At 46.6% G+C, this 22,161-nt stretch overlaps 4 protein-coding genes and 1 non-coding gene across 5 annotated transcripts; 4 read left to right on the top strand and 1 right to left on the bottom strand.

The window, feature by feature from the left end:
- Nucleotides 1-49: 49 nt before the first annotated feature.
- On the bottom strand, nt 50-122 carry TRNAE-CUC. Its single transcript has one exon. It is a non-coding gene; the product is annotated as a tRNA-Glu (tRNA).
- A 1,083-nt stretch (nt 123-1,205) lies between these two features.
- LOC101766555 lies at nt 1,206-7,018 on the top strand. The gene is made up of 9 exons (XM_004974116.3): nt 1,206-1,498; nt 2,608-2,681; nt 2,774-2,951; nt 3,954-4,030; nt 4,103-4,409; nt 4,502-4,620; nt 5,057-5,575; nt 5,687-5,899; nt 6,139-7,018. The coding sequence occupies exons 2-9, from the start codon at nt 2,613-2,615 to the stop codon at nt 6,478-6,480; spliced, it is 1,824 nt and encodes a 607-aa protein (XP_004974173.1). The 5' UTR covers nt 1,206-1,498; nt 2,608-2,612; the 3' UTR covers nt 6,481-7,018.
- Nucleotides 7,019-8,629: 1,611 nt separating this feature from the next.
- LOC101752912 (probable E3 ubiquitin-protein ligase ARI5) lies at nt 8,630-10,098 on the top strand. Its single transcript, XM_004974863.1, has 2 exons — nt 8,630-9,433; nt 9,541-10,098. The coding sequence occupies exons 1-2, from the start codon at nt 8,630-8,632 to the stop codon at nt 10,096-10,098; spliced, it is 1,362 nt and encodes a 453-aa protein (XP_004974920.1).
- Nucleotides 10,099-11,141: 1,043 nt separating this feature from the next.
- LOC101753322 (probable E3 ubiquitin-protein ligase ARI8) lies at nt 11,142-12,076 on the top strand. Its single transcript, XM_004974864.1, has 2 exons — nt 11,142-11,752; nt 11,806-12,076. Exons 1-2 carry the CDS (start codon nt 11,142-11,144, stop codon nt 12,074-12,076), a joined length of 882 nt encoding a protein of 293 aa, XP_004974921.1.
- Nucleotides 12,077-17,904: 5,828 nt separating this feature from the next.
- On the top strand, nt 17,905-18,585 carry LOC101753733 (zinc finger protein GIS3). The gene has a single exon (XM_022827811.1). The coding sequence runs from the start codon at nt 17,905-17,907 to the stop codon at nt 18,397-18,399; it is 495 nt and encodes a 164-aa protein (XP_022683546.1). The 3' UTR covers nt 18,400-18,585.
- The last annotated feature ends 3,576 nt before the right edge of the window (nt 18,586-22,161 follow it).

The raw sequence follows: 22,161 nt of genomic DNA on the forward strand, positions 1-22,161 counted from the left end.
CGGGGATTTGGTGCTTGTTCGGCGGCCCACGAGTAGATTAAAAAAAATATTCCGTTGCCGGGACTCGAACCCGGGTCTCTCGGGTGAGAGCCGAGTATCCTAACCAGCTAGACTACAACGGATTTCTGAGCAAGTTATTGTGCTGAAATATATGATCAAACATTTCTCTTCCTGCGTACTTTAGTTTTCACTTCTTGAGAAACAACTTTAAATAAAAATTAATATTTATGGTACATAATTAATATTATTTGAATCTATTTTTTAATAAATTTATTTGGAGATACAAATGTTGCACGTATTTTCTACAAATTAAATTAAACTTTCGGTATGGAAACTAACAACAACAAATATTTAGGGACGGAGGGAGTACTCTGTTTGGCATTGAAGTGCCAGGCTACAAAATCAAAATCATGATCTTAGAATCTGGAACTTATGACCCCTTGCCATGGATAGTTGAGTTAGTACACTACTATTAATCAGCACATGTGTATGTTAAGGCATCCATTTCTTAACCTCTGGAGTTAATTGGAATTAAGAAGCTTTTAAGCCTAGATGTTAGATCTGCGACCAACCTGGATTAATTAAATAAGTAGATCAATTGGATGGGATCTAAATCTGGATTAAGGACGGCGAGATAAGGTTACTCAACATTAATTGCATCTAGCCTGTCTTCTTCTTGGATAGATCTTGACTTGACCTGCACGGTTGTACACTCTACCTGCCCGGTTAGCGACACGCGCTACATATGTTATCGGCAATTTCCTAGTAAATTTCATCGAATCCCCAAGTCATTATCCAACTTAATATTGTTCAGGAGAAAATATTAGGGTGATAGTTTTGAACAATAAATCTACACTATATTGTATGCACTCATCGTTCAACCTGTGTGATCCGCACCTCTCTATTGCTCGGTAGTACGGTTGGATTTGTGAATTGTATGTAGTGCGTGTGTTGAAATTGTCATATCGATACATAAAACATTACCTAAAGAACATGTTTTGATTTTCTCGGGTAACAGTAGAGGTTGAATATATCTTGTGAAACGGTAAAGTTGAAGTTGTGGTTTATTGCGAAGTAAAATGGACTTTTTTTCCTATTATAAAATGCTTGTTCTTCTGCCTCTCTTTTCAAAATCCAAAATCCGACGCCACCGCCTATATACATATATAATAACCAGGAATAAAAAAAAAACCGCGAACTCCGACAGAAAAAGGGGAGGGAGCAGCAAGCAAGCAGTCGCCCCACCAAGGCACCACCACGCCTCCTTTCTCTCCTCTCCTCTCCTCATCAGATCACGAGCCAGCCAAGCCACAGACAGGTGTGGGATCCCGATCGAGCCCGATCCGATCGCCAGATCCGCCGGCCTCCGCGCCGATCCGGGCGTCCTCCCACCGCTCCTCTTCCCCTCCCTATCGTAGCAGGCGCGCGCCCCCGTCGCTCACTGGAGCGGAGATCCCTCCCAGCCCCCGGACTGATCGATTCCTTCTTATTATTGCCGGTATGTACGGGAGCTGTAGCGTCGCCTTCATCGATTTTTTTTTCCCGTTTTCGTTTCGCAACGATCGTTTGCTATGATTCGATTGGAGCCTTCGAATCCAAATCCTTCTTCGTCTCCGATCCATCCGATTTGTTTGCTGCCTCCCACGTTGCGTCTGCCCCGTCTCACTGTGGGTAAGATCTTATGCGAATTCAGGCGTTACCAATGTTGTGATTTCGAGATACTATTGAATAGGTTGGGTTAGAATCAGGGGTCCGCAGTCGGGTTGATCAGGCTTGCTCATTCGCATGGTGTACCCGGATGATTCGAGCAGCGAAGGCTCGGTGGACTAGCCCAAGCCTCAGCTTAACGCATTGCGAGTTTTTTTTTCCCTCGGTCTAGTGTATCAGTGTTAGTGTACGGGTATCGATTAATTGCTGTGAGTCATGTTGAAATTGTCACGTGTATGTGCTTTCCATAGCGATGGACAGTCAATTTAGGTGGCACGGACATGGTTTTAGATGTCTGAACGGGCTTCAGGTGCAATTAGGCATGTCAGGAGTGTACGCCGTGTTAATGGTTGGTGCAGACTGTGCTAAAGCAGAGGGTTGTGGGCTGTGGCAGGATGTCCATCCGTGTCATGAGGCTAGATTTCCTGTAGAGACAACAGTTGTGATCAGTTTTGACTGAAGCATAGGATGCCTGAGTCGTGTAGCAACCTACCTTTATTCTGCATGTTAGTTTCCTTCATAATCATTTAGGCTGCAGTAATTGGCCAAGTAAGTACGGGAATTTCGAGTGCCAGTGATTACTTCTTCTTGTGCATGCTTTTGTCAGTGATTAGCATCCTTTCTTAGAAATTAACTATAGTGTGTATCACATGTACTGGATGGTAGGATCCCAATCATATCTCGATGTAAATATGTTGTGGAAACAACTATCCTTTTTCGCTACTTAAGGTCACGCGTTCAAGTTTAGCTTACTTCATATAGATCTTTGGTTAATTGAATTGGTAGGACCAGACCAAAGCGTACCTATGTAGCATCAATGTTATTTACTCGAACTAGCATTGGATAGCCTCACTCGTTGAACCTCAACATGATATTGATTGTTGAACCTTGCTGTTTTAGGCTCCATGGAGAAGCAGGAGCCAATAGCTGATGTTGAACAAAAGATTGGTCTCACTGAGAAGCCTACAGAGCAGGTCATTACTTTATTACCATTTAAGAGATTTTTATACATTATTTTGACACTATGTTTACATTATTTGCTGACTGTATTAAACATCTACTTCAGCCTGTTCCCAGTAAGGATGATAAAGCAACTCTGCCCCCAATTTCAGTTGATTCAAATGCTATTGATCTACCAAGTGAAGGCCAAACCCAAGCTGGTACATCAAACATAGATGGGGACCATAATGCTGCATATCCACACAACTTCTATGCTTCTCAGGCACAGCCATTCTATTACCAAGGTCAGCTTGCTTATATGCCTGAATTTCAGTCTTCACACTTTGCATAATAGTTTGCTTTCCCTCTCCATTCTTTGTTACAGAGCATGGATTTATGCATTGTCCTATATAGTTGATCTCATGAAATATTAACCTACTGAAACATAAAGAAGCAGTGATATTAAAAGTTGTATTAGGAGGTCCTTGACATCCTTATCTATGAAATTACCTATGGCTTACCAGGAATAAATTAATAGAATATGGACTCTACTAAATTCTGGTCATGCATGCGTGCACATCCCAAAAATAGAAAAGGGCAACGTTGTTGGTGTACGGAGTAAGTACGGAGTATCCAAAAACGGTTAAAATTTGCATGCACCTTTGGCATGCATGCCTACAGAGACATAAATGGTGAGGACTACATGTGTGAACACGTGAAAAAAGTACATTTAACTATCTTGAAATGCTTGCAATTTCTAAACCGACTATCTGATTCATGATCCGTTTGCACCACTATAATCCTACATTTTTGTCAATAAGACATGAACCATATTGCTTGTATTTTGTTTGAAATTTTGGTCAGCACAAAATTACTTCCATCAAAATTAAAAATCCAAACGGAAATAATAATAATAATAAAATACCGGTGCAGTTGCATTTTAATTTAGATACTATGTTTGAACATTATGGTTTTAAAGTTCGAAAAGTTCTTCACTTGAGGTGACGGCTGTGATATTGTCTTGTACTTTTCACATGGATGCAACTGCATGCACGGGTGGCTGTAGCACATGACTTAGTACGTTGAAATTTCCATACCGAACATGAGATATGCACATCGAATGATGCAGATGAATGTTTGGAAATAAGCATTTTCCATAGAATATATATGAATGTAAACTCTTTTTTGCGGTCGATTTGTAAGACTCACTTATTTTGTTTTGTTCAATATTGTAGATTTTGTAGCTTTCATCTCAATTGATGAACGTTCTTGTTGGATCCTTAACATAGTTCACCCTCTATAAGCAGGATACGAAAACCCTCCACAAGAATGGGATACATACCCTCCTTACATGAGTGTTGAAGGATTGGAAGTGGGTCCAACAGTAAGTAGAAAAAGTTTACCTTTGTTACAAATTCTCCATAGGGCACTCCTCTAAATTTTTCTTTTCTTGAAGGTTGTATACAATGAGGACCCTTCATTGATGTTCCATGGTGGCTATGGCTATGATCCATATGCTCATTATTCTCCTATTACAACACCTGTACCGACTGCTGTTAGTGGAGATGGTCAGCTCTACTCCCCTCAGCAGTTCTCCTTCTCGGCTCCTTACTACCAGCAGTCAGTACCACCTGGCATGCCATATTTAAGCTCTCCTACTCCAATATCACAGGGTGAGACAATGATACCGACTGACCCAACACAAGGAGGTTTTATTGCTGATACTCTGAGTCCGAACAGCTTCCTTTTTGGCCCAAGACCTGGTTATTATCTAACTTTGTGCTTTGTTCAGTTGATTTAGGTCTTGTGTTTTAGGTGAGACCTTAACTTTGTGCCTTTTGATGATATCTTTCAGAGTGGTTCAGATCTTCAGAAGGAGCTGGGTCATTTCCATCACCTGCAGCTTCACCTCAACCTGCTGGTGGTGTTTCAGGGGCCATTGGCCAAAGCAACTTTCCAATGGCTTCAGGAATGGTATTCTGTTCACACTGTGTTTCTCTCCCCTCAAATAAGATTTAAGAGTTCATGAGTGTCATGGGAATCTTGTGGTTGCTCGTTCACTTCAGAAACAAATCTAGCTTAACATTATCCAAGAAGAACAATGTAAAACCTACCCTTTGGTATATAGTAACTAATGCTTTTTGATATTCGTTGCCAAAAATGCATGTAGTTGATATTTAAACTCAGATTTGATTGTTGCCACCAGCTGCGATTCAAACTCTGCTCTTGCCTGCATCCATCTGCCACTGCTCACCATTCACTTGGAATTCCAAGTTGCTGTTTTTATGCTGATGCATATAATATGTCAAAAGGACTGGAAAATCAATTCTAAAAGACAGGGATGTATGCGATCAGTTGAATTTGCTCGTGGATCTGCCATTTGATATTTATTCGGTTCCCTCAATTTCAGCCATCGCCTCACCAGAAGCCCTTCTACGGTTTTGGATCCCCATCTGACTCCTTTGGACGAGGTTTCTCTCATGGTGGGATGTTCCCACAGGCCAGTAATTATGGGGGATCCTTCCCTAGCTTTGGCCTTAATGGTAGAAGTTCCATTTCCATCGAGAAAGGGCGCAGGAGAGGAAGGGGTAATGCTCTTATTTGCAGCTGCAATGGTCCGCTCGACTTTCTCAATGAGCAAAGTCGGGGCCCGCGTGCTACTAAACCTAAGAAGCAACCAGAGGGTGACAGTAAGGATGAGAAGCCTTCTGCAGGAGTTGGTCGCGAGTTATACAACAAGCCTGACTTTGTTATAGAGTACACAAATGCCAGATTTTTCATAATAAAATCGTACAGTGAAGATAATGTGCACAAGAGTGTCAAATATGGTGTTTGGGCGAGTACCACAAATGGAAACAAGAAACTGGACTCGGCTTATCGCGAAGCTAAGGAGAAGGAAGAGCAGTGCCCCATTTTCCTGTTGTTTTCGGTATTTAAAGCCTCATCTCACTTTCTTATTATTTTGTTTGAGACAGTCAGTCCTTTTTACTTCCCATCTTGTCATTTCTAATAATTAAAAAAATTGGAACAATATATGCAGGTGAATGCTAGCGCACAATTTTGTGGTGTTGCTGAGATGATTGGACCAGTGGATTTTGAGAAAAGTGTGGATTACTGGCAGCAAGATAAGTGGACTGGTCAGTTCCCTGTTAAGTGGCACATTGTGAAGGATGTCCCCAATAACCTCTTCCGCCATATAATTCTTGAAAACAACGACAATAAACCTGTAACAAATAGCCGAGACACACAGGAGGTACTTGGACTTGTTTCTCTCTCTTATCTCCATTTGCTTAATTTGCATCTGAATTCTTGTTGCACATAGCTCTCCTTTTTCATGAGAAAGCACCTACGGAATACTAGCTAGGATGTGGCATTCCTACTTCCTTTTCAGCTGTAACTGTTTTGTGCCTTTGCTTTCCATTTTACTCGTTTGACAGTACTAATGCAGTGCCTGTTTAGTATGACACCTGTGCTTATTTGAGCTTATTGTAGGTGAAACTAGAGCAAGGTCTGGAGATGCTGAAGATCTTTAAGAACCATGATGATGATGCATCAATCCTTGATGATTTTTACTTTTATGAGGAGCGTGAGAAAGCCCTGCAGGAAAATAAGGCACGCCTTCATCAGCAGCATATACCCAGTTCTATTGCTATTGAACCCAAGAAACCCTTGACTGTGCCCACTGACCTTGTTGGCCATATCACCAAGAGTTTTGCTCAGGCTGTGCGGCTTGGTGAGGCCAAGGCCGTAAGCCCTTCGGCTGAGAAAGTGTCTGGGGGCGATTCATCTGTTCCTGTGAAGCCAGTCGAAGTTAAGCAGAGTGGTCTATCATAGGAGCTCTTGATCGATGCGATTGGGCTGTACTCGAAGTATCATTCCTGGTCTAAATGTTGGGACAGAATATGCAGATGGATGTTACTGAAAACTAAGACATCCGTGAAGATGGCTTCTTGCGCGTTTGGTCAAGCATTCATGTACACTAGGATAGATCTTTGCCAGCCTTGATGGAAGCTTAGTTTCTTATAAATAGTTTCTCCTTCCCTCCATCCTTCCGTAGTATTTCTCACCTTCTCTCTGCATCATATGATGATTCCTTAGTGGCTAGCCTTAAGAAGAGCTGCAGTTTTTGTGCAAGCCTCTGTAAGTTTCCCTGTTCGATCGCATATGAATAAGGTCATTTTGCTTACTTTCAAGTAAAAATCCCGCTTATCTGCTGTTCTGTGACTGTTTCACCCTTTTTTTTTTGGTAATGTCTGAACAAGACCTCTCTGTCACATCCCATGTAAGCAAAAATAAACACTATCCAGGTGACCTGGTTGTGGTAATTACTGTAGTAACTGTATGATTATGCATGTTTGTTGGGAGGGGCAAATTGTCATGTACTCTGTTAATTTATTATGGTTTCGAGGTTTATATTACCAAATTTTTGTCAGCTCTCATGAGGATTTGATATTTGAACTCGCTATATTTTACCAGATTATGAAAATCACGGTTTTGGGCAAATACTAAGGTCATTAGCTCTAAGAACGTCCGGGTTCATAGTGTCCCAACAGCAGCTGCAGCCCAGCGAAAAGATCAGCACCAGGCCCAATCGAACGGCTTCCATCGACCAGATATACCGTCCGAAAAAGGAAAATAAATCAGTGAATAAGGCAGTGGATGGCGTAGCGAGTGCCTGGTCCCGTCCTACTCCTACTCTGTCTCCGTCATAGCCTACCCGTCCACTCCACCCCCGTTCAACAGCTGCACAACATATCCCTAATGTTGCAAGATTTGTACTAAGTTGAAATTAGAGGCACAACATATCCCCGCGTTGAAAATAAAGGCTTTATTCAGCTAGAAAGTGAACTAATTAGCTCTAATGTTATTATTTCGTATTTAATCGTAATTATTTGATACATACCATCCATGTTTTCCGTTGATATCATCGTATCATCTTACATGTTGTCTTATCAAAATGTATGTTGTTCTATCAGTTACTCCATTCATTTTAAAATAGGGCGTATTATATATAGGATTAAAAAGCCCAAACTTGAAAAATTACCATTAACTAGTTAAAATTATGTGCATGTTCGGTAACTTGGTTCGACAACAATTGATCATACATTACAAGATAATTGACAATACACAACATTTATGTCCCAATCTTAACAAAAATGTCACATGTTACTCCAATAGTGGGAGTGGTTGTGGGTGCATTGCGTATGTAAGTCGGCGGTGCGAGTGTTTGCAAGCGAGGTGCTTGCCTGCCTTTAGGTGAGGCAATGGACATAGATGGATCTATATTTTATTTTGTACCTCTATCCTAATATGTTATTTTTACATTTGATTTAGACGAGATATTAGCCCGCGGCATGCCAGTTGTAAGAATGTAGAATGTTTGATTCATACGAGATATTAGCCCGCAACATGCCAGTCGTAAGAATATAGAATGTTTGATTCAGACGAGATATTTTACAATTTTTGTCCTAATTTGGAGTCTTCCAATTTATAACGGATATGATTTGTGCATTTTGAAAAACGTGAAGTGGGAGATTTAATTTGAGTTGTTTTGTTTTGGTTGTTTATTTCCTTGATTTTATTTTCCCTAATGTAGACAGTTTGCCCTATTTTATTATTATATAGTTCATTTATTATATGAATAATTTAATTATAGCTTTTCTAGAGGTTAGTATTGTTGTCCTTTTGGTACCCTTATTAATTAGCCAAAAAACTACTATCTAGACGTGATTAGTTTTCGATTTTTATACTAAAAAGTAAATCATTGCTCGCAAGGTAATTAAGGCTGACAAATCAATTTTACTAATTTAGTTAAGAGTCCAAGGTAATCAAGCGAATCTCACCAAAACCGTTGATAGGTTTCTTGTTAGGGGTTGGAACTCAAATGCGATTTTGGATGGGATTCCCACGACCCGCACGATCGACATATATTAGGTTAGCAACTCCATCGGCCGCGTAGATTTACCTTACGGATCCGGAAACCATGGATACGGACGTCGAGTTCTCCGACGCGAGCAGCGACGACGACTGCAGCGAAAGTGACGGCGATAGCCTCAGCGACGACGAGGTCGTTGTCCCGTACGCCGTCCTGACCGAACAAGAGATCGGCCAGCGCCTCAGCCAGGAAGTGGCCGCCACGGCCGAGCTATTCTCCGTACCGGCGGACTGGGCCTTGGCCCTCCTCGGCCACTACCGGTGGAACCCTCTCCGGCTGCAGGACGAGTGGTTCGCCGATCAGGACCGCGTCCGCGACGCCGTCGGCCTTGGCGACGCCGCCGTGGGATCCGTCCCCGGCGCCGGCGGCGAGGAGCTCATGACGTGCGCCGTATGCACGGAGGGCAAGCCCGTGGAGGAGATGGCCTCCGCGGGGTGCGCGCACTACTACTGCCACGACTGCTGGCGCGGCTACGTCGCCGCCGCGCTGGACGACGGCGCACGCTGCCTCGTGTTGCGGTGCCCCGACGCGTCGTGCTCCCGCGCGGTGCTCCGCGGGATGGCGGAGCGGTTCGCCACGGGCGCCGGCAGGGACGCGTACGCCCGGGCGCTGGCGCGCGCGTACGTCGAGGCGCGGCACCTGTGGTTCAAGCCGTGCACGGCGCCAGGCTGCGGCTGCGCCATCGAGATCTCCCGGAGCGGCGGGGACGGCGACCTCGCGTGCCGGTGCGGCAACGCCTTCTGCTGGCGGTGCGGCGGCTCGCCGCACTGGCCGGCGAGCTGCGCGGCCGTGGCGCGGTGGGCGCGGGAGGCGGACGAGGCGAGCGCCGACTGGATCCTGCTGAACACGAAGGCGTGCCCACGGTGCCGCCGCCGCATCTACCGCGCCCCGGCGGCTGCAACAGGATGGTCTGCGCGAAGCCGTGCGGCTACTTCTTCTGCTGGGGCTGCCTCGGCCAGACGGCCGTCAGCCGCATGGGCGAGCACGACATGTGCGGCAAGGACGAGGAGTGGACGGCGACGGGGGAGGAGGTGCGCGCCGAGCAGGCACTGGACCGGTTCCTGTACTACCAGGACCTGTGGATGGCGTACCTGCGCCGGCGGCGCGACGCCGAGCGCGAGCTGCGCCGGCTGCGCGACGAGAGGCTGCCGCGCGCGGGTGGGCCGGCGGTGAGGGGGTACCTTGAGGCCGTGGCGGCGGCGTGGGAGCAGGTGGCGGAGGGGCGGCGGGTGCTGGGCAACGCGTGCGCGCACGGGCAGAGCCTGCGGGCGGCGGCGGACCCCGCGGCGCGGGAGCTGTTCGAGTACCAGCGCGGCGAGGCCGACGAGGCGCTGGAGCGGCTGAGGCTCCGCGCCATCAAGTGGCCGCAGCAGGAGGACTTGGTGGGGTTCGGTGCTGAGCTCGCCAAGCTGACAGGAGTGACGAGGCAGTGCATCGAGAACTTCGCCAAGGCGGTGGAGGAGGGGACGCCGGAGCTGTGCGCGCCGGTGTCGTGCGGTGAGAGTGGCTCAGGGTGATGGGTTTTACCCCCGCCGTACCGACGTACCGTACGTGGCATCTACAAGCATTGTGTAGGGAACATTTAAACTTGTGAGGGAATTTGAAATGTTTTGTTTTTTTTCCGTATATTTTGTGCTCTTCCAAAAACAATCTTCTAAAAACTCGCTGCATCATTGCTTCATGTTGAGAGAACAATGTTGGAACAGCTGTTCGTTTAGCCCATGAACTAAGAAGAGAACAATCTTTGGTGACGCGACTAGCCGGTGGGTCGACCTCGTCGTCCTTGCCGCCGGCGGGTACGAGGTGGCGAGCACGGCGAGGGCCGTCCATCCCGAGCTGCGCCAACGCCGCGTGCAGGTTGCGCATGACGGGGGACGAGTTACCTTGTCCCTGAGCTGCTCGTCCTCACCCGTAAACATCTCGTGTTGCCTACGGCGAAGCCGGCGGTCAGCCACTGCAGCGCCTGGGGCGGGCTGGCGGCCATGCCCGGGACTAGAGGTCGTCGTAGAGCGTGGCGTGACGATGAGCTCGACGCCCGTGTCCGCGAACGCCGACAGCACCTGCGGGTTGATGTCGTTCGTAGATGCGCACGGGTAACTTGAAGGTCGGCGGCGAGCCACGGCATGACGACCAGGGGTGGACGGTACTTGAAACACGGGCTGCCTGGCATGACGACCAGGGGTGGACGACCCTGGGTGCTGCCTGGCCGTTGGATCGGGCCCGCGCGGCCCAGATCGATCGTCAGGCAGGCGCGCGCGCGGGACGGCGGGAGGTGGATGGCGCCAGCGCCATGGCGGACGCCTAAGGCCCAGGTCAGGTGCACATCTGGAGCGTTTGCTTGTAGAGAAGAGCCCTCGCCGCCGGTTCCTGCACTACCAGGACCTGTGGATGCCGAGCCCCGCAAGCGGCGGGACGCCGAGCGCGAGCTGCGCCGGCACCGCGACGCGTTGGCGCCCTTGCCGGCGTTGGTGCCGAGGGAGGCGGACTTCGTGGCGGAGGCGGGGGAGGAGGTGGTGGAGGGCCGGAGCATGGATGACCATGAATGACGAGAATGTAGGCCATGGATGACGAGTACTCGAGCGGCAGCGACGACGAAACGATTATCATCGACTTCGACGGCGCGGGTTGTTGCGGCCGCCGCTACGCCGTCCTAACTGAACAGAAGATACGCCAAAAACTAAGCCTAGAAGCAGCCATGACGGCCGAGGAGCTCTCGGTCCCGGAGGACTGGGCCCTGGCCCTCCTCTTCCACTACCGGTGGCGCGCCTACGATCTGCAGCACGACTGGGAATCTGACCAGGCCGCCGTGCGCGACGCCGTCGGCCTCCCCGGCGCCGGCGACACCGCCCCGGACCGCGACGACGAGGAGGACAAGGAGACGACCGTAGCGTGCGGGATATGCCTGGAGGCCCGCCCCGCGGCGGCGATGGCCTCGGCGGGGTGCGCGCTCCGCTTCTGCCACGGCGGCTGCGGGAGCATCGTGTGCGCGCCGCCGTGCTCGTACCGCTTCTGCTGGCGCTGCCTCTGCCCGATGGGCGACCCCTACCGCCCCCGCATCAGCCACTACGACTGCCCGGAGCTCTACGCGCCGGAGCAGGAGGCGGAGGACGACGAGGAGTCCCGGAAGGCGCACGAGCGGCGGCGGGAGCGCGCGGGGCGGGCGCTGGAGGGGTCCCTGCGCCACAACGACCTGTGTTGGGGAATGTGTGCGTGCTCGGGCGGAGGCTGCGGTTGAGGGATCAGGAGGAGGAGGAAGACGACGACGACGGGCACCGGGCGCAGTGGGACCTGCTCGACTTCCAGCTCGGCCAGGCGGGCGCCATGCTGTTGCGGCTGCAGTGTTGCGTCGAGGTGGGGCCGGAGAGGAAGGACTTCGCCGTGTGTGCGACGCGGCGCTTCGTTGAGAACTTCGGCAAGGCGGTGGCGAGCGGCGAGGTCGGCGAGCCGGCGTCGAGCAGCAGGACTGGCTCGGGAGATGTGGAGGATGATCACTAGGCCGGCCGGAGTACGCGCATAAGCATTATATATTTAAAACTGTGTATAAACACAATTGCTTGTATGAAATTTGTACCCTTCGATTTGATCTTACAGTTTCTGAACACATTGATAGCTGGGCCGATTGTGATTGGCAATAGTGATGCTAGGCCGAAATGCTTTGGCCCATTGGTACTTAAAAGGTAACGCACTCACGCCAGTGCTGAAACTGCTGCTGGCACTGGCACCATCTAGCACGGACACAACAATGCTTGTAGTTCTTGGCAGGCTCAGCTCAGCCGAGCTACGGTTTCAACTTTAGATAACGAACCAACTCGCTCATCTCTTCATGAGCTAAACAAGCCAGAGCAGATAGAACAGCTCAGCATCAACAGGCAACAACCACACCCAAAGGCTGCCCCTAGATGGCCAATCAGAGTATCATCAGACCACAACTGTTCAAATCTTAACATGTCTGTTGGCCAAACAGACCACAATTGTTCAAATCTTAGGGCCCATTTGGTAAAAAATAATCACTAATGGATCCAAACGGATTGGATTTTAGGATGGATTATAAGAATCTACCAATCTAGATTTTAATGATCTCACTATCTCCTTCAACCTAGCTATTTAGAGATTATAGGTTGGAAAATGATGACTGTACCCCTATTTCAATCCTTATTCTCTATCCAAACTAAGGGCATTATAGACAATTGAGCTTTTCAACCAACCCTCTATCTAAATCATAATCCTAGAATCCAAACAAACTAGATTATTACTATTCAAAATCTGAATTCTCATAATCACTATCTACTATCCGGATTCTAATAATCCATGTAGGGCCATGTTTAGTTACCCCCAACTCCCAACTTTGACACTATGCAAAAAGAAGATTCCCCATCACATCAAACTTGCGGTACATGCATGGAGTACTAAATGTAGACGAAATTAAAAATTAATTGCACAGTTTTGTTGTACTTTGCGAGACGAATCTTTTGAGCCTAATTAGTCAATATTTGGACAATAATTCACAAATACAAACGAAACGCTACAGTGTGCTACAGTGCTGGCACAGTGATTTTGCATCTCCCAAATTGGCCAACTAAACAAGGCCTAGGATCCAAATAGAGCCTTAAACATGTCTATGTGCTCTTGACATTTTCTGTCTTTGTCTCAGGATCCCTTTGACAAGGCTCTGGCTCCTCCTAAAATGGGGAGGAACCACTATTTTCAACTCCGACTTCTCAATACAAAATGGCTCCGGCTCCTCTAAGTGTAGAGCCGTTTTTACATACATGTTTGATAAGGCTTCAGCCGGAGCCGCAAGAGAAATCGGAGTTGGAGCCTTGCCAAAGGAGCCCATAGTCATGAGGACCAGATCAGACAACGAGAGCTCATGTCATATATATGGTTTGTTTGGTTCAACACGGTTCAAATACAAATAAATTACATGTAAATAAACCACAAGCGTAGCTATTGTCCGATGGTGAAATTTATCACATCCGAAGGCTATCCTCAGCCCCTTGTTTCTTTGGTTTTGGCCATTTCCCACCGCTCCCCTCCCTCTGCACACGGATTTCGCCCGCTTGTCCCCTCTAGAAAACCGGGAGGTTCAACTGGTCTTCCGCAGTTCACTTGCATATATAACCGATCTTTTAAGCAGGGGCCCAGGCTAGAGGTGCTGCATCCCAGGTCCAGCCCATGTAAAACTCCATTAATCTTGTTGCGGTACACGGTGTGAACCAGTCTTTAGCTCCAAATCAGTCCATATGATGCATTGTACCACTTGCATAACCGATCTTTTTAAACTGCAATGATTTTACATTATTATATTTTGTTGCATGCTTTGCACCTGTATCTTTTTCGCTATCACCTTAATGGCTCTTGGCTTGCGAGCTAAATGAGCTAGCTCTGATCGTTGTGCTAATGAGCCAACCCCTAGCTTTATCTGCCCCATGCCTCCACTGCACTTGAATACAAATATCTAGCATGGAAGAAATTAGAGAATAAAAAACTCAGTCGAGAGTGAAGTGATGTGTTGTGATAGTTTATGGCATCTATCAGGCAGCCTCGAAGCTGTAGACGGATGATGCATTCACAGCCATGCCGTGCCGACGTCTGATCTCCATGACAGCATGAGCATGAATAATAATTCCTGGTGGCTGCTGCCGGCCAAATCTCTGTCAGATTCTCCCACAGCCACATAGTACCATCGCACCAGCCAGCGCCCGGTCTTGGAGTAGAGTTCCCATCGACGACGACCTCATGGCCATGCATGGAGTTCCTCTGCATGTCTAATCGATCTGCTCCGATATGGTCCATCTTTTTTCTGAATGCATCAATAGTAGTGTCATCAGAGAAGGAACTGTAGTGGACGATGCGAAAGTCCATGGATCCCATCCAACCAGCTGGCTTCCATCCAGACCGATGGACAATCCAACTGACCATCTACTTTACTCCCAATCACGCATGCGTCGTCCTGACAGGTTGCATCTATCTGCAGTCCCATCTCACTGCATGACGTGCAAGCTCAAAGTGCACTGTGCAACGTCTACGCTGCATGCTTCTCTTTGTGAACTCTGATCGTCTCATCTCATTGCATGGCATGCGAATCGACCGACCGGAGACATTTGGCCCCTGTATATACACGTACACTTACGTTCATAAGAGACGTCATCAGCATGCACACCTCTGTAAAGTTCTCTTCTCTAGGACTGCTTTGGTAGATCAATGGAAGATCTACAGGAGTCACCAGCAGCTACAGTACAGTAGGTAGAGATGATTGGACTAGCATGCATGTGAGCATGTCATCTCATCTCACTGTGCAAGTGATGGTATTGGATATTCTGGACATCTAGCCCTGCAACTCCCCCATGCCCGGCCGGTACAATCCTGGCATGCAGCTGCTGCCTATATATAGCCTAGCCTCCTCTCACCCCGACTGATTGAGGGGCCGTGTGATTGACAACAGGAGGATAGGCATAGCCAGATGGTGGCATGCATTAGGGGGTGTTTGGGAACACCCTATTAAAGTTTAACACCTGTCACATCGGATGTTCGGATGCTAATTGCGGAGTAGTAAACATAAGCTAATTACAAACTAATTGCACAGACGGAGAATAATTCGCGAGACGAATCTATTGAGCCTAATTAGTCCATGATTTGATAATGTGGTGCTACAGTAACCATTTGCTAATGATGGATTAATTAGGCTTAATAGATTCGTCTCGCGAATTAGCACAAGGTTCTGCAATTAGTTTTATAATTAGCTCATGTTTAGTCCTTCTAATTAGCATCCGAACATCCGATGTGACACTGTTAAAGTTTAGCACCTCGTATCCAAACAGATATCTACTCATTTCAATAAACTCATGGCTTGTCAGTTATTTTTTCTAGCTTATAGGCCGGCTTTGCATGCATCATTACTGATTTTTTTTTTATATTAGTTGGTAGCTGTAGTCGCTCAATAATGCGGTTAGTTTTCTCATCAGTACACGTCCAAGTCACCGTGCGTGCATGATGTACTTGCTCTGGCCGCCCTGTAGGTGGCTAGTGTCAGGGTACTGATGGATGCATGCGTCCACAGTAGTTTCTGTAGAGCATTACTCTGAGCACATTTCTCGAGGAGTCAAAATTTGACCAAAATTTATAAAAAACATACTATTATTTCAGTATGAGCATTGGTATACTTCCCTAATAAATTTATTTGAAGATATAATGCTGATGCTATTTTCTATATTCTTAGTTAAATTTAAAAATATTTAACTTCTCGAGAAGCGATAAGTACGTTTATTTTAGGATATGTGCAAGCTACTGCTGTAAAAAAACATGGAAGTATATGTCAGAAAGATATATGTAAGCATGGCTGGTTCCTGCCATCTTTGAACAGTAGTATCAACACATCGGTCAGTACCATCCGTTATTCTAGCATGGACTACAGTGCAGTACATTCATTCAGCCATCCATGGAGCATGGTACACGTAGCTCATGTACCTGCCTCATAATGGGAAAAAAGAAGACGCTATGTAATACTGTTCTTTCCTCCTTTATTTGAACAGCCAAATAAAATGAACAAACCACAGTCCCACACGTTAATTATAATGTTGGCAGCAACTCAGCATATCTAAGATATCCGAACTTATAATCAAATAATCGAACAATGACAGATGCATTTAGTACATTAAAAACATGAAGAAGCAAGATGTGATGAAAATATACCATTTTTGTGAAACCATATAAGACCTGTTCGCTTCAGCTTATAAGCCGGCTGAAAAGCTGAAACGGCTGATTTGTTGTGAGAGAAAAATACTGTTTGGTGGTTGATAAGCCGGCTGAATAAGCTGAAGCGAACAGGCCGATAGAAATGTACCCTTCTTCTGATATTGATCATCATCATTCAGTGCAGTAGCTCCTTCTGAAAATATACCACACCTTTCAAGCGTCAAGAGGAGCTGGTTCACTTCAGGTCTTCAGCAGCATACGTGAACACGTACGTGTGTATCAGTCACTTGGCCTGTCAATCGATCAAGTCCAAAACGACTCACTTCACCTCTCTCACATCCATCACGGTTTCACGTTACGTCAGCACAGGCAGGCATCTCTCTGAGCATCTGTACTTGCATTGCATTGTTCCACGAGTACTGGATTTGCATGACACGCCAGCAGAGAGATTGCCTAGTACGCAGCGAGATGCTCGAACAGATTCGCAAAACTAAACAGCCGCTATCATTTACGAAACACCCGTAACAAAATCGAATTTATATGAAACTATAATACGTATATGGGTATCATTTTTAGTATTCAAACTCGACACATAAAATTCAAGAATTAGTAGCTCAACTTAAGTCCGTTACATATATACGTGTGTAGATTTTTCCAAAAGGCAATTTGCAAGCAAACTTTGAAATTGTTGACTGGATGCAACTCAGAAGACGGCAGCAAGTTCGTCGCTATGGAATTCCCTAGATTAAATTCCAAACTCTAGCAAACTTCCAAATCATTAGCTTGCCTTAGGATCGGTTTAGCGATGCAGGGAAGGAAAAAAACTTGCTTTGCTAGGGTTAGATGATGGCTAAGGTTAGCTCTCTTTCTTTTCCACGCACGCTAGTAGCTAGGCGCCGCCCTGCTACTTGTGGCTTACCACTGGCTTTAGCTTGCATCACCTCAGCAACGTCGGCCGCCATTGCACTTGCACATGAAGTCCATTTCGTGGATCTATCCTGATGGCCAGTAGCCAAGCTAGCTCTTTGTTGGATTTGTCCTCTGCTCATCTCCTGTCACCATCACACACATACATGACCCTTTCTCTCTCTCTCTTTTTTTTGAACGAAAATATATGTTCCTTTTAACTTATTTACCCTAATACATGCATCAGCTAGTAGACCCTGCTTCGAGAACAATCAAATGCACATGGTATGCTGGAATTCAGGGGAACCTAGCTACAACTTTTTTGCAGAATCATCAGAGATGCAGGGCTGAGATCATCTCAACTACATATGGCTGCAGAATTGTCTGCAAATTAGCTACAGGATCAAAGGCTTTTAGTAGCATCAAGTTTTGATGGATTAGTTATGCAAGACAAAGGTTAGGTATGAATGGAAAATTAATCCATTTAGATCGAGCGTAATTAAGATTCTCACTGTAATTTCGCTAAAGAAGAGAGTAAGAAATTCTTTTAGGAATTCTGACGGCCGACATGAGAAAAAGCCAAACCAAAGACATGAGTCGTGCAGGCAGCTGACTCTATCTACCATCGCTGCTTTATAATGCCACGCTCCAAAGGCTAAGCAACCTCAGCTCGCTGATCACTCAGCTCGATCGCCAGTTCGCCACCAAGAAAGAAAGCTCTCATGGAGAAGCAGCAACCGGCCGGCGACGACGTCGTCAACCTGGACCTGCGCCTCATCCACCCATCGGCGGCGGCGGCGTCCCGCGGCGTGGGCGGCAGGCACCGCGACCTGCCCCCTGCGGCGGCGGCCGCCGCCGACCCCGACCGCACCTTCTCGTGCACCTACTGCCGGCGCAAGTTCTTCAGCTCCCAGGCTCTAGGCGGCCACCAGAACGCGCACAAGCTGGAGCGCAGCCTCGCCAAGCGCAGCCGCGAGCTCTCCGGCGCCGTCGCCGCCGGCGCGGCCATCTCCTCCTCCTCCTCCGTGGGCGCAGCGGCGGCCTCCGAGCTCGGCAGCTGGTACCCGGCGGCGCACGCCCGGGGCGCGGGGGACCAGGCCGCCGCCGCCGCGGCCGTCGTCAGCTGGATCGCCGACGGCGGGCGCCGGCACGCGTACCACCGCGTGCAAGCCGCCGCCGGAGACGCCGACGATATCGACCTCTCGCTCAAGCTGTAAGCTGGTAGCTAATCAATGCGCGCCTGGCACGAGCGACGACGCACGCTCGTTCAAGCATCGCCATCCAACTCGCAAGCTTGCTTTTGATCTTGTGAACTGCTTTAGTGTTCTTGCAGCTCGTTTGCTTGTTATCCGATTGATCAGTTGTTCCAGTACAGTAACATAGGTTGATTAATTAATTGCATCAGTTCATGTCAGATCTACATCTGCAAGCATCATGGATCGATCTTGATCGATCGATGAGACATGCATGAGTAACTGTGTGCTTGTGCAGTGCTAATTACACATGCAAAGAAAGACAAGCGAAAGAACAATAGTATAAGATCGATTGCTGTAGTGTTGCCTAATGATGCGTACTTCTGTTACTCGATCGGTTTATGCATATCTTGTAGCTTCGGTGTTGTTTTTTAGTTTGAAGTTTTTTTAATGAACATGAACAATGTAATCAAAGCTAAATGAGTAGGAATTAAACATGTAAACTGAAGTAGTATATGTACAAAGTTATTCAAACCGTGATTCGTCGCAGGTGAATACGTACTAGCTCTAACAACCTTTGATACCATTATTCAACTAGCTAGCAACAAGCTAGAGCAAAGAAGCTTGTTTTGCATGCCATGACCGGGCTATGGCAAGCAAAGCAACAAGCTGTGATCAGGACAAGCCAAGCTAACTAATTGCTCTCTAAAATGCTAAGTAAGAGAATTAGCAAGTACTCTCACATCACGAACGATCGATACATGTTGCAATGCCATTTTTTAGAAACGGGCGAGATGCTAACGCATCGCACGCATCAAACCAAATGCATTAGACCAGCTATACGAGAATATATACGTAGTTTGCATCAGATGCTTACTATTACACTGCACGCCTGAATTAAGGCAGTATATGGCATAATGTCATGTGAAAATAAACTTTTAAACTTGTACTCAAGCGTGGCAACATCTGCTTTTACTCTTAACAAGTATGCAACTTTTAAACTTTTAATTTTTCCCTGAACAAAAAATAAACTTTCCTTTTAATACTTTTAAGTGCCCAATATAAAAAGTAACAAGCGTGGCAACATCTGCTTTTACTCTTAACAAGTATATGGTAAGCTAGTAATATACATATATAACAGGTAAAATAAAAACTTGACGAAAAATGGCACGATACAGGTGGTAGCTGACCTCATGGGATGCCTCCATCTGCATCTCTGCATGTGATCCTTCCTTGGCAGGCACTACCGTCATTGCTTTTTAAAGTGATGTATGCGCAACCATAAAGATCCACTGATGGACGTACACTTGTGCAGCTGTGCGTGCTCCTGGACACTGCACTGCACCTCCTCCTGCCAAGCTATTCCAAGCACCTGTGAACAGAGGCACGTTCATTACACCCTCCGATCCTGTCTTCTTGCAACTGCATATATGGCATCCGGCTATCACAATTTGTTACTGGATTGCAAGTTCCATGTATGCGATTACGATTAATTAATTCGCACTTAGCTTAATTAGTTGTGAATACACACCATGGATACCTAGTTTGGCGGTAGCAAGTAATCTTACTCATCATCTAGCTTTCAATTGACAATGAAGAGAATGGTTCTCTTCCATCATCAAGCAACAAAGAGGCAAACCTGCTCTCTTTTCGCCTCCATCTTCTTTGCTCAACCATAATCCTATATATCATGCATGTGACTATAATTTTTTTTCCCCAAACGTTGCTCATTGCATTGATGAAGGATGTGGCATGTGGCTCTATAGACAAAAATAATGCAAGAAATGAAGGTCCATGCATGCATGGCCTACTAACTAAGGGCAGCCACAATGTAGCAAAAAGGTGACCTTAAGGCAATGATTGCTTTCTAAAGGTTAGCATCAAACATTGTGAGAATGCACCTTAGAGAAGAAAAGCTTATGGTGCACCTCAAGCTTGGAGTGCACCTTAAGGAAATAAAGAATTATTGTTTATCTCTCCTCTCCATCCCATCCTCTCTCTCACCTCATATTCCGTTGGCCTCCTGGCTATTCCCACTCCAGATGGGTTTTTTTTTACTAAAACATGGGCCCCATCTTAATGCCAAGCCATTGTGCCCATTAGCAATTGTTACAGCTATCTGACATGGACCCCACACCTAAGGTTAATTTGAGCCACAACCATTGCCCTTGCCCTAAAGCAACTGCTTTGAGCAAAAGTCCGGTTGGTTCCTTGTCGCCGATGAGCATAGCTCAACATTTCATCTCATCTCACACCCATCGGTCTTGTGTGTTCGCATCTTGACGTGTGCAGCCAACGTACGGCACGCCAACTAAACACCTGCACGCACACCACAAATAACATCAGAAACAAAAAGGGTTTTGTGCGTGTGAATCTGTGGCCTCCTCTCTTCCTCTTCTCGTAGGTGACACTTGCACTGCTACACAAGGTTGTGCACAACCCCCTTCTATCTGAATGCCTGCAACTTTTATATATTCATGTTGCTTCATGCAAATTAAAGGGCCCTAAGACATCCAGGGACCACATGGTGTCGCCTTCGTATATGGCAAATGGACAAATTAGCGCTTGCCTTTAGCAACCCACTCAATCCAACACCATGAACATCCAGAAATTTTTGTAAATTTTACAAATATATACTTCTTGATAAAACAAAATAATCAATTTAATATCCAAAACATCAATCTTTAGGGCTTGTTCGGTTCGACGGTTCGACGGGGAACTGAAGATGATTGGATGGCGTCAAGCGGGACTAAATCCCTTACAAGTCAAAATCCGTCTCAATCCCCCTCCAATCCCCATGGGAGGAGATTAAGATTAACCAAACAAGCCCTTAATCAATGTGAATTGCTCTTAGGATTAGTACGTAAACTGCCTCTATCACTCCGGCGAGTTCGTCAAGGGCAATCTGATGAAGACATGGCGGTATTGAACCTTGGAATAGTTTCACTACTCAATCACCCAGTTAGCACAGCTAATCATCGGTAGCGAATTAACCTTCAAGCCTACAAGTAGTGTGCACCCATTCAGGTCATTCATGTTAAGAGGTAGGAAGGCTACATCATAGCAAACCTGGATTCAGATCTTTCACCGTCGAGGAAGAAAGCTGAATGCCAGATTCGGACTATGAAACAGTGATGCACGTCACTTATGAATCGGGGAGGACACAAGGACGACTCTGCATGGGATTGATCTCCACGAAAAGGACCTTGCATTGATCAGGCATAAGGGCTTGTCAATGGACGAAGAGGACAGTTGAGCTTAGCCAAGATAAAGTCATGGAAGAGCCTGAGATAATTGATTACCAGTACCTTCTTCAATGTTAGTTGTTGTTATGCAGGTGGAGACATGAAGATATGATAGTTGCTGACTTAAAAAGGTGGTGTAACTACTCAAGCACTGGTTTGGCAGCTAAGCTGGCCAGGGGTTGTCACCTTGTCTTAGGGTGAAGAGTGCAAGCACATTCTTTCCCAAAATGATCATCATGAAAGCATTCTTGGGGTATTTAGGCTTTTCATTTCTAAAACTTTATGTTCTTTGAGCATGATCAAACTCTCCCCGATCTTCCATTTACATTTGTCATCTAGCATGTTACTGCAACAGCAATGGATCTAGATTTCAGAGAATTACGGACCTTGTTAACGCTCTTCAAACTAAAGAATTGAGATATCTTCTACTTCCAAGAAGAGGAAAAACAGATTTAGGCTCTGATGTAGCAGAACTTCATCGGTATTCTGAATGAAAGCTTGTCAGCTCAAAAATGTTGGCCAAAAAATAAATGGTGTCGCG

Source organism: Setaria italica, chromosome VI (assembly GCF_000263155.2).
Source record: "Setaria italica strain Yugu1 chromosome VI, Setaria_italica_v2.0, whole genome shotgun sequence".
NCBI lineage: Eukaryota > Viridiplantae > Streptophyta > Magnoliopsida > Poales > Poaceae > Setaria > Setaria italica.

Coding starts and splice junctions, on each gene's coding strand:
- LOC101752912 (XM_004974863.1), top strand. CDS start 8,630: ATGGATACGGACGTCGAGTTCTCCGACGCGAGCAGCGACGACGACTGC. Junction 9,434..9,540: donor GGATCCTGCTGAACACGAAG/GCGTGCCCACGG, acceptor TGCCTCGGCCAG/ACGGCCGTCAGCCGCATGGG.
- LOC101766555 (XM_004974116.3), top strand. CDS start 2,613: ATGGAGAAGCAGGAGCCAATAGCTGATGTTGAACAAAAGATTGGTCTC. Junction 2,682..2,773: donor CTGAGAAGCCTACAGAGCAG/GTCATTACTTTA, acceptor CATCTACTTCAG/CCTGTTCCCAGTAAGGATGA. Junction 2,952..3,953: donor ACAGCCATTCTATTACCAAG/GTCAGCTTGCTT, acceptor CTCTATAAGCAG/GATACGAAAACCCTCCACAA.
- LOC101753322 (XM_004974864.1), top strand. CDS start 11,142: ATGGATGACGAGTACTCGAGCGGCAGCGACGACGAAACGATTATCATC. Junction 11,753..11,805: donor GCGGGGCGGGCGCTGGAGGG/GTCCCTGCGCCA, acceptor GCTCGGGCGGAG/GCTGCGGTTGAGGGATCAGG.
- LOC101753733 (XM_022827811.1), top strand. CDS start 17,905: ATGGAGAAGCAGCAACCGGCCGGCGACGACGTCGTCAACCTGGACCTG.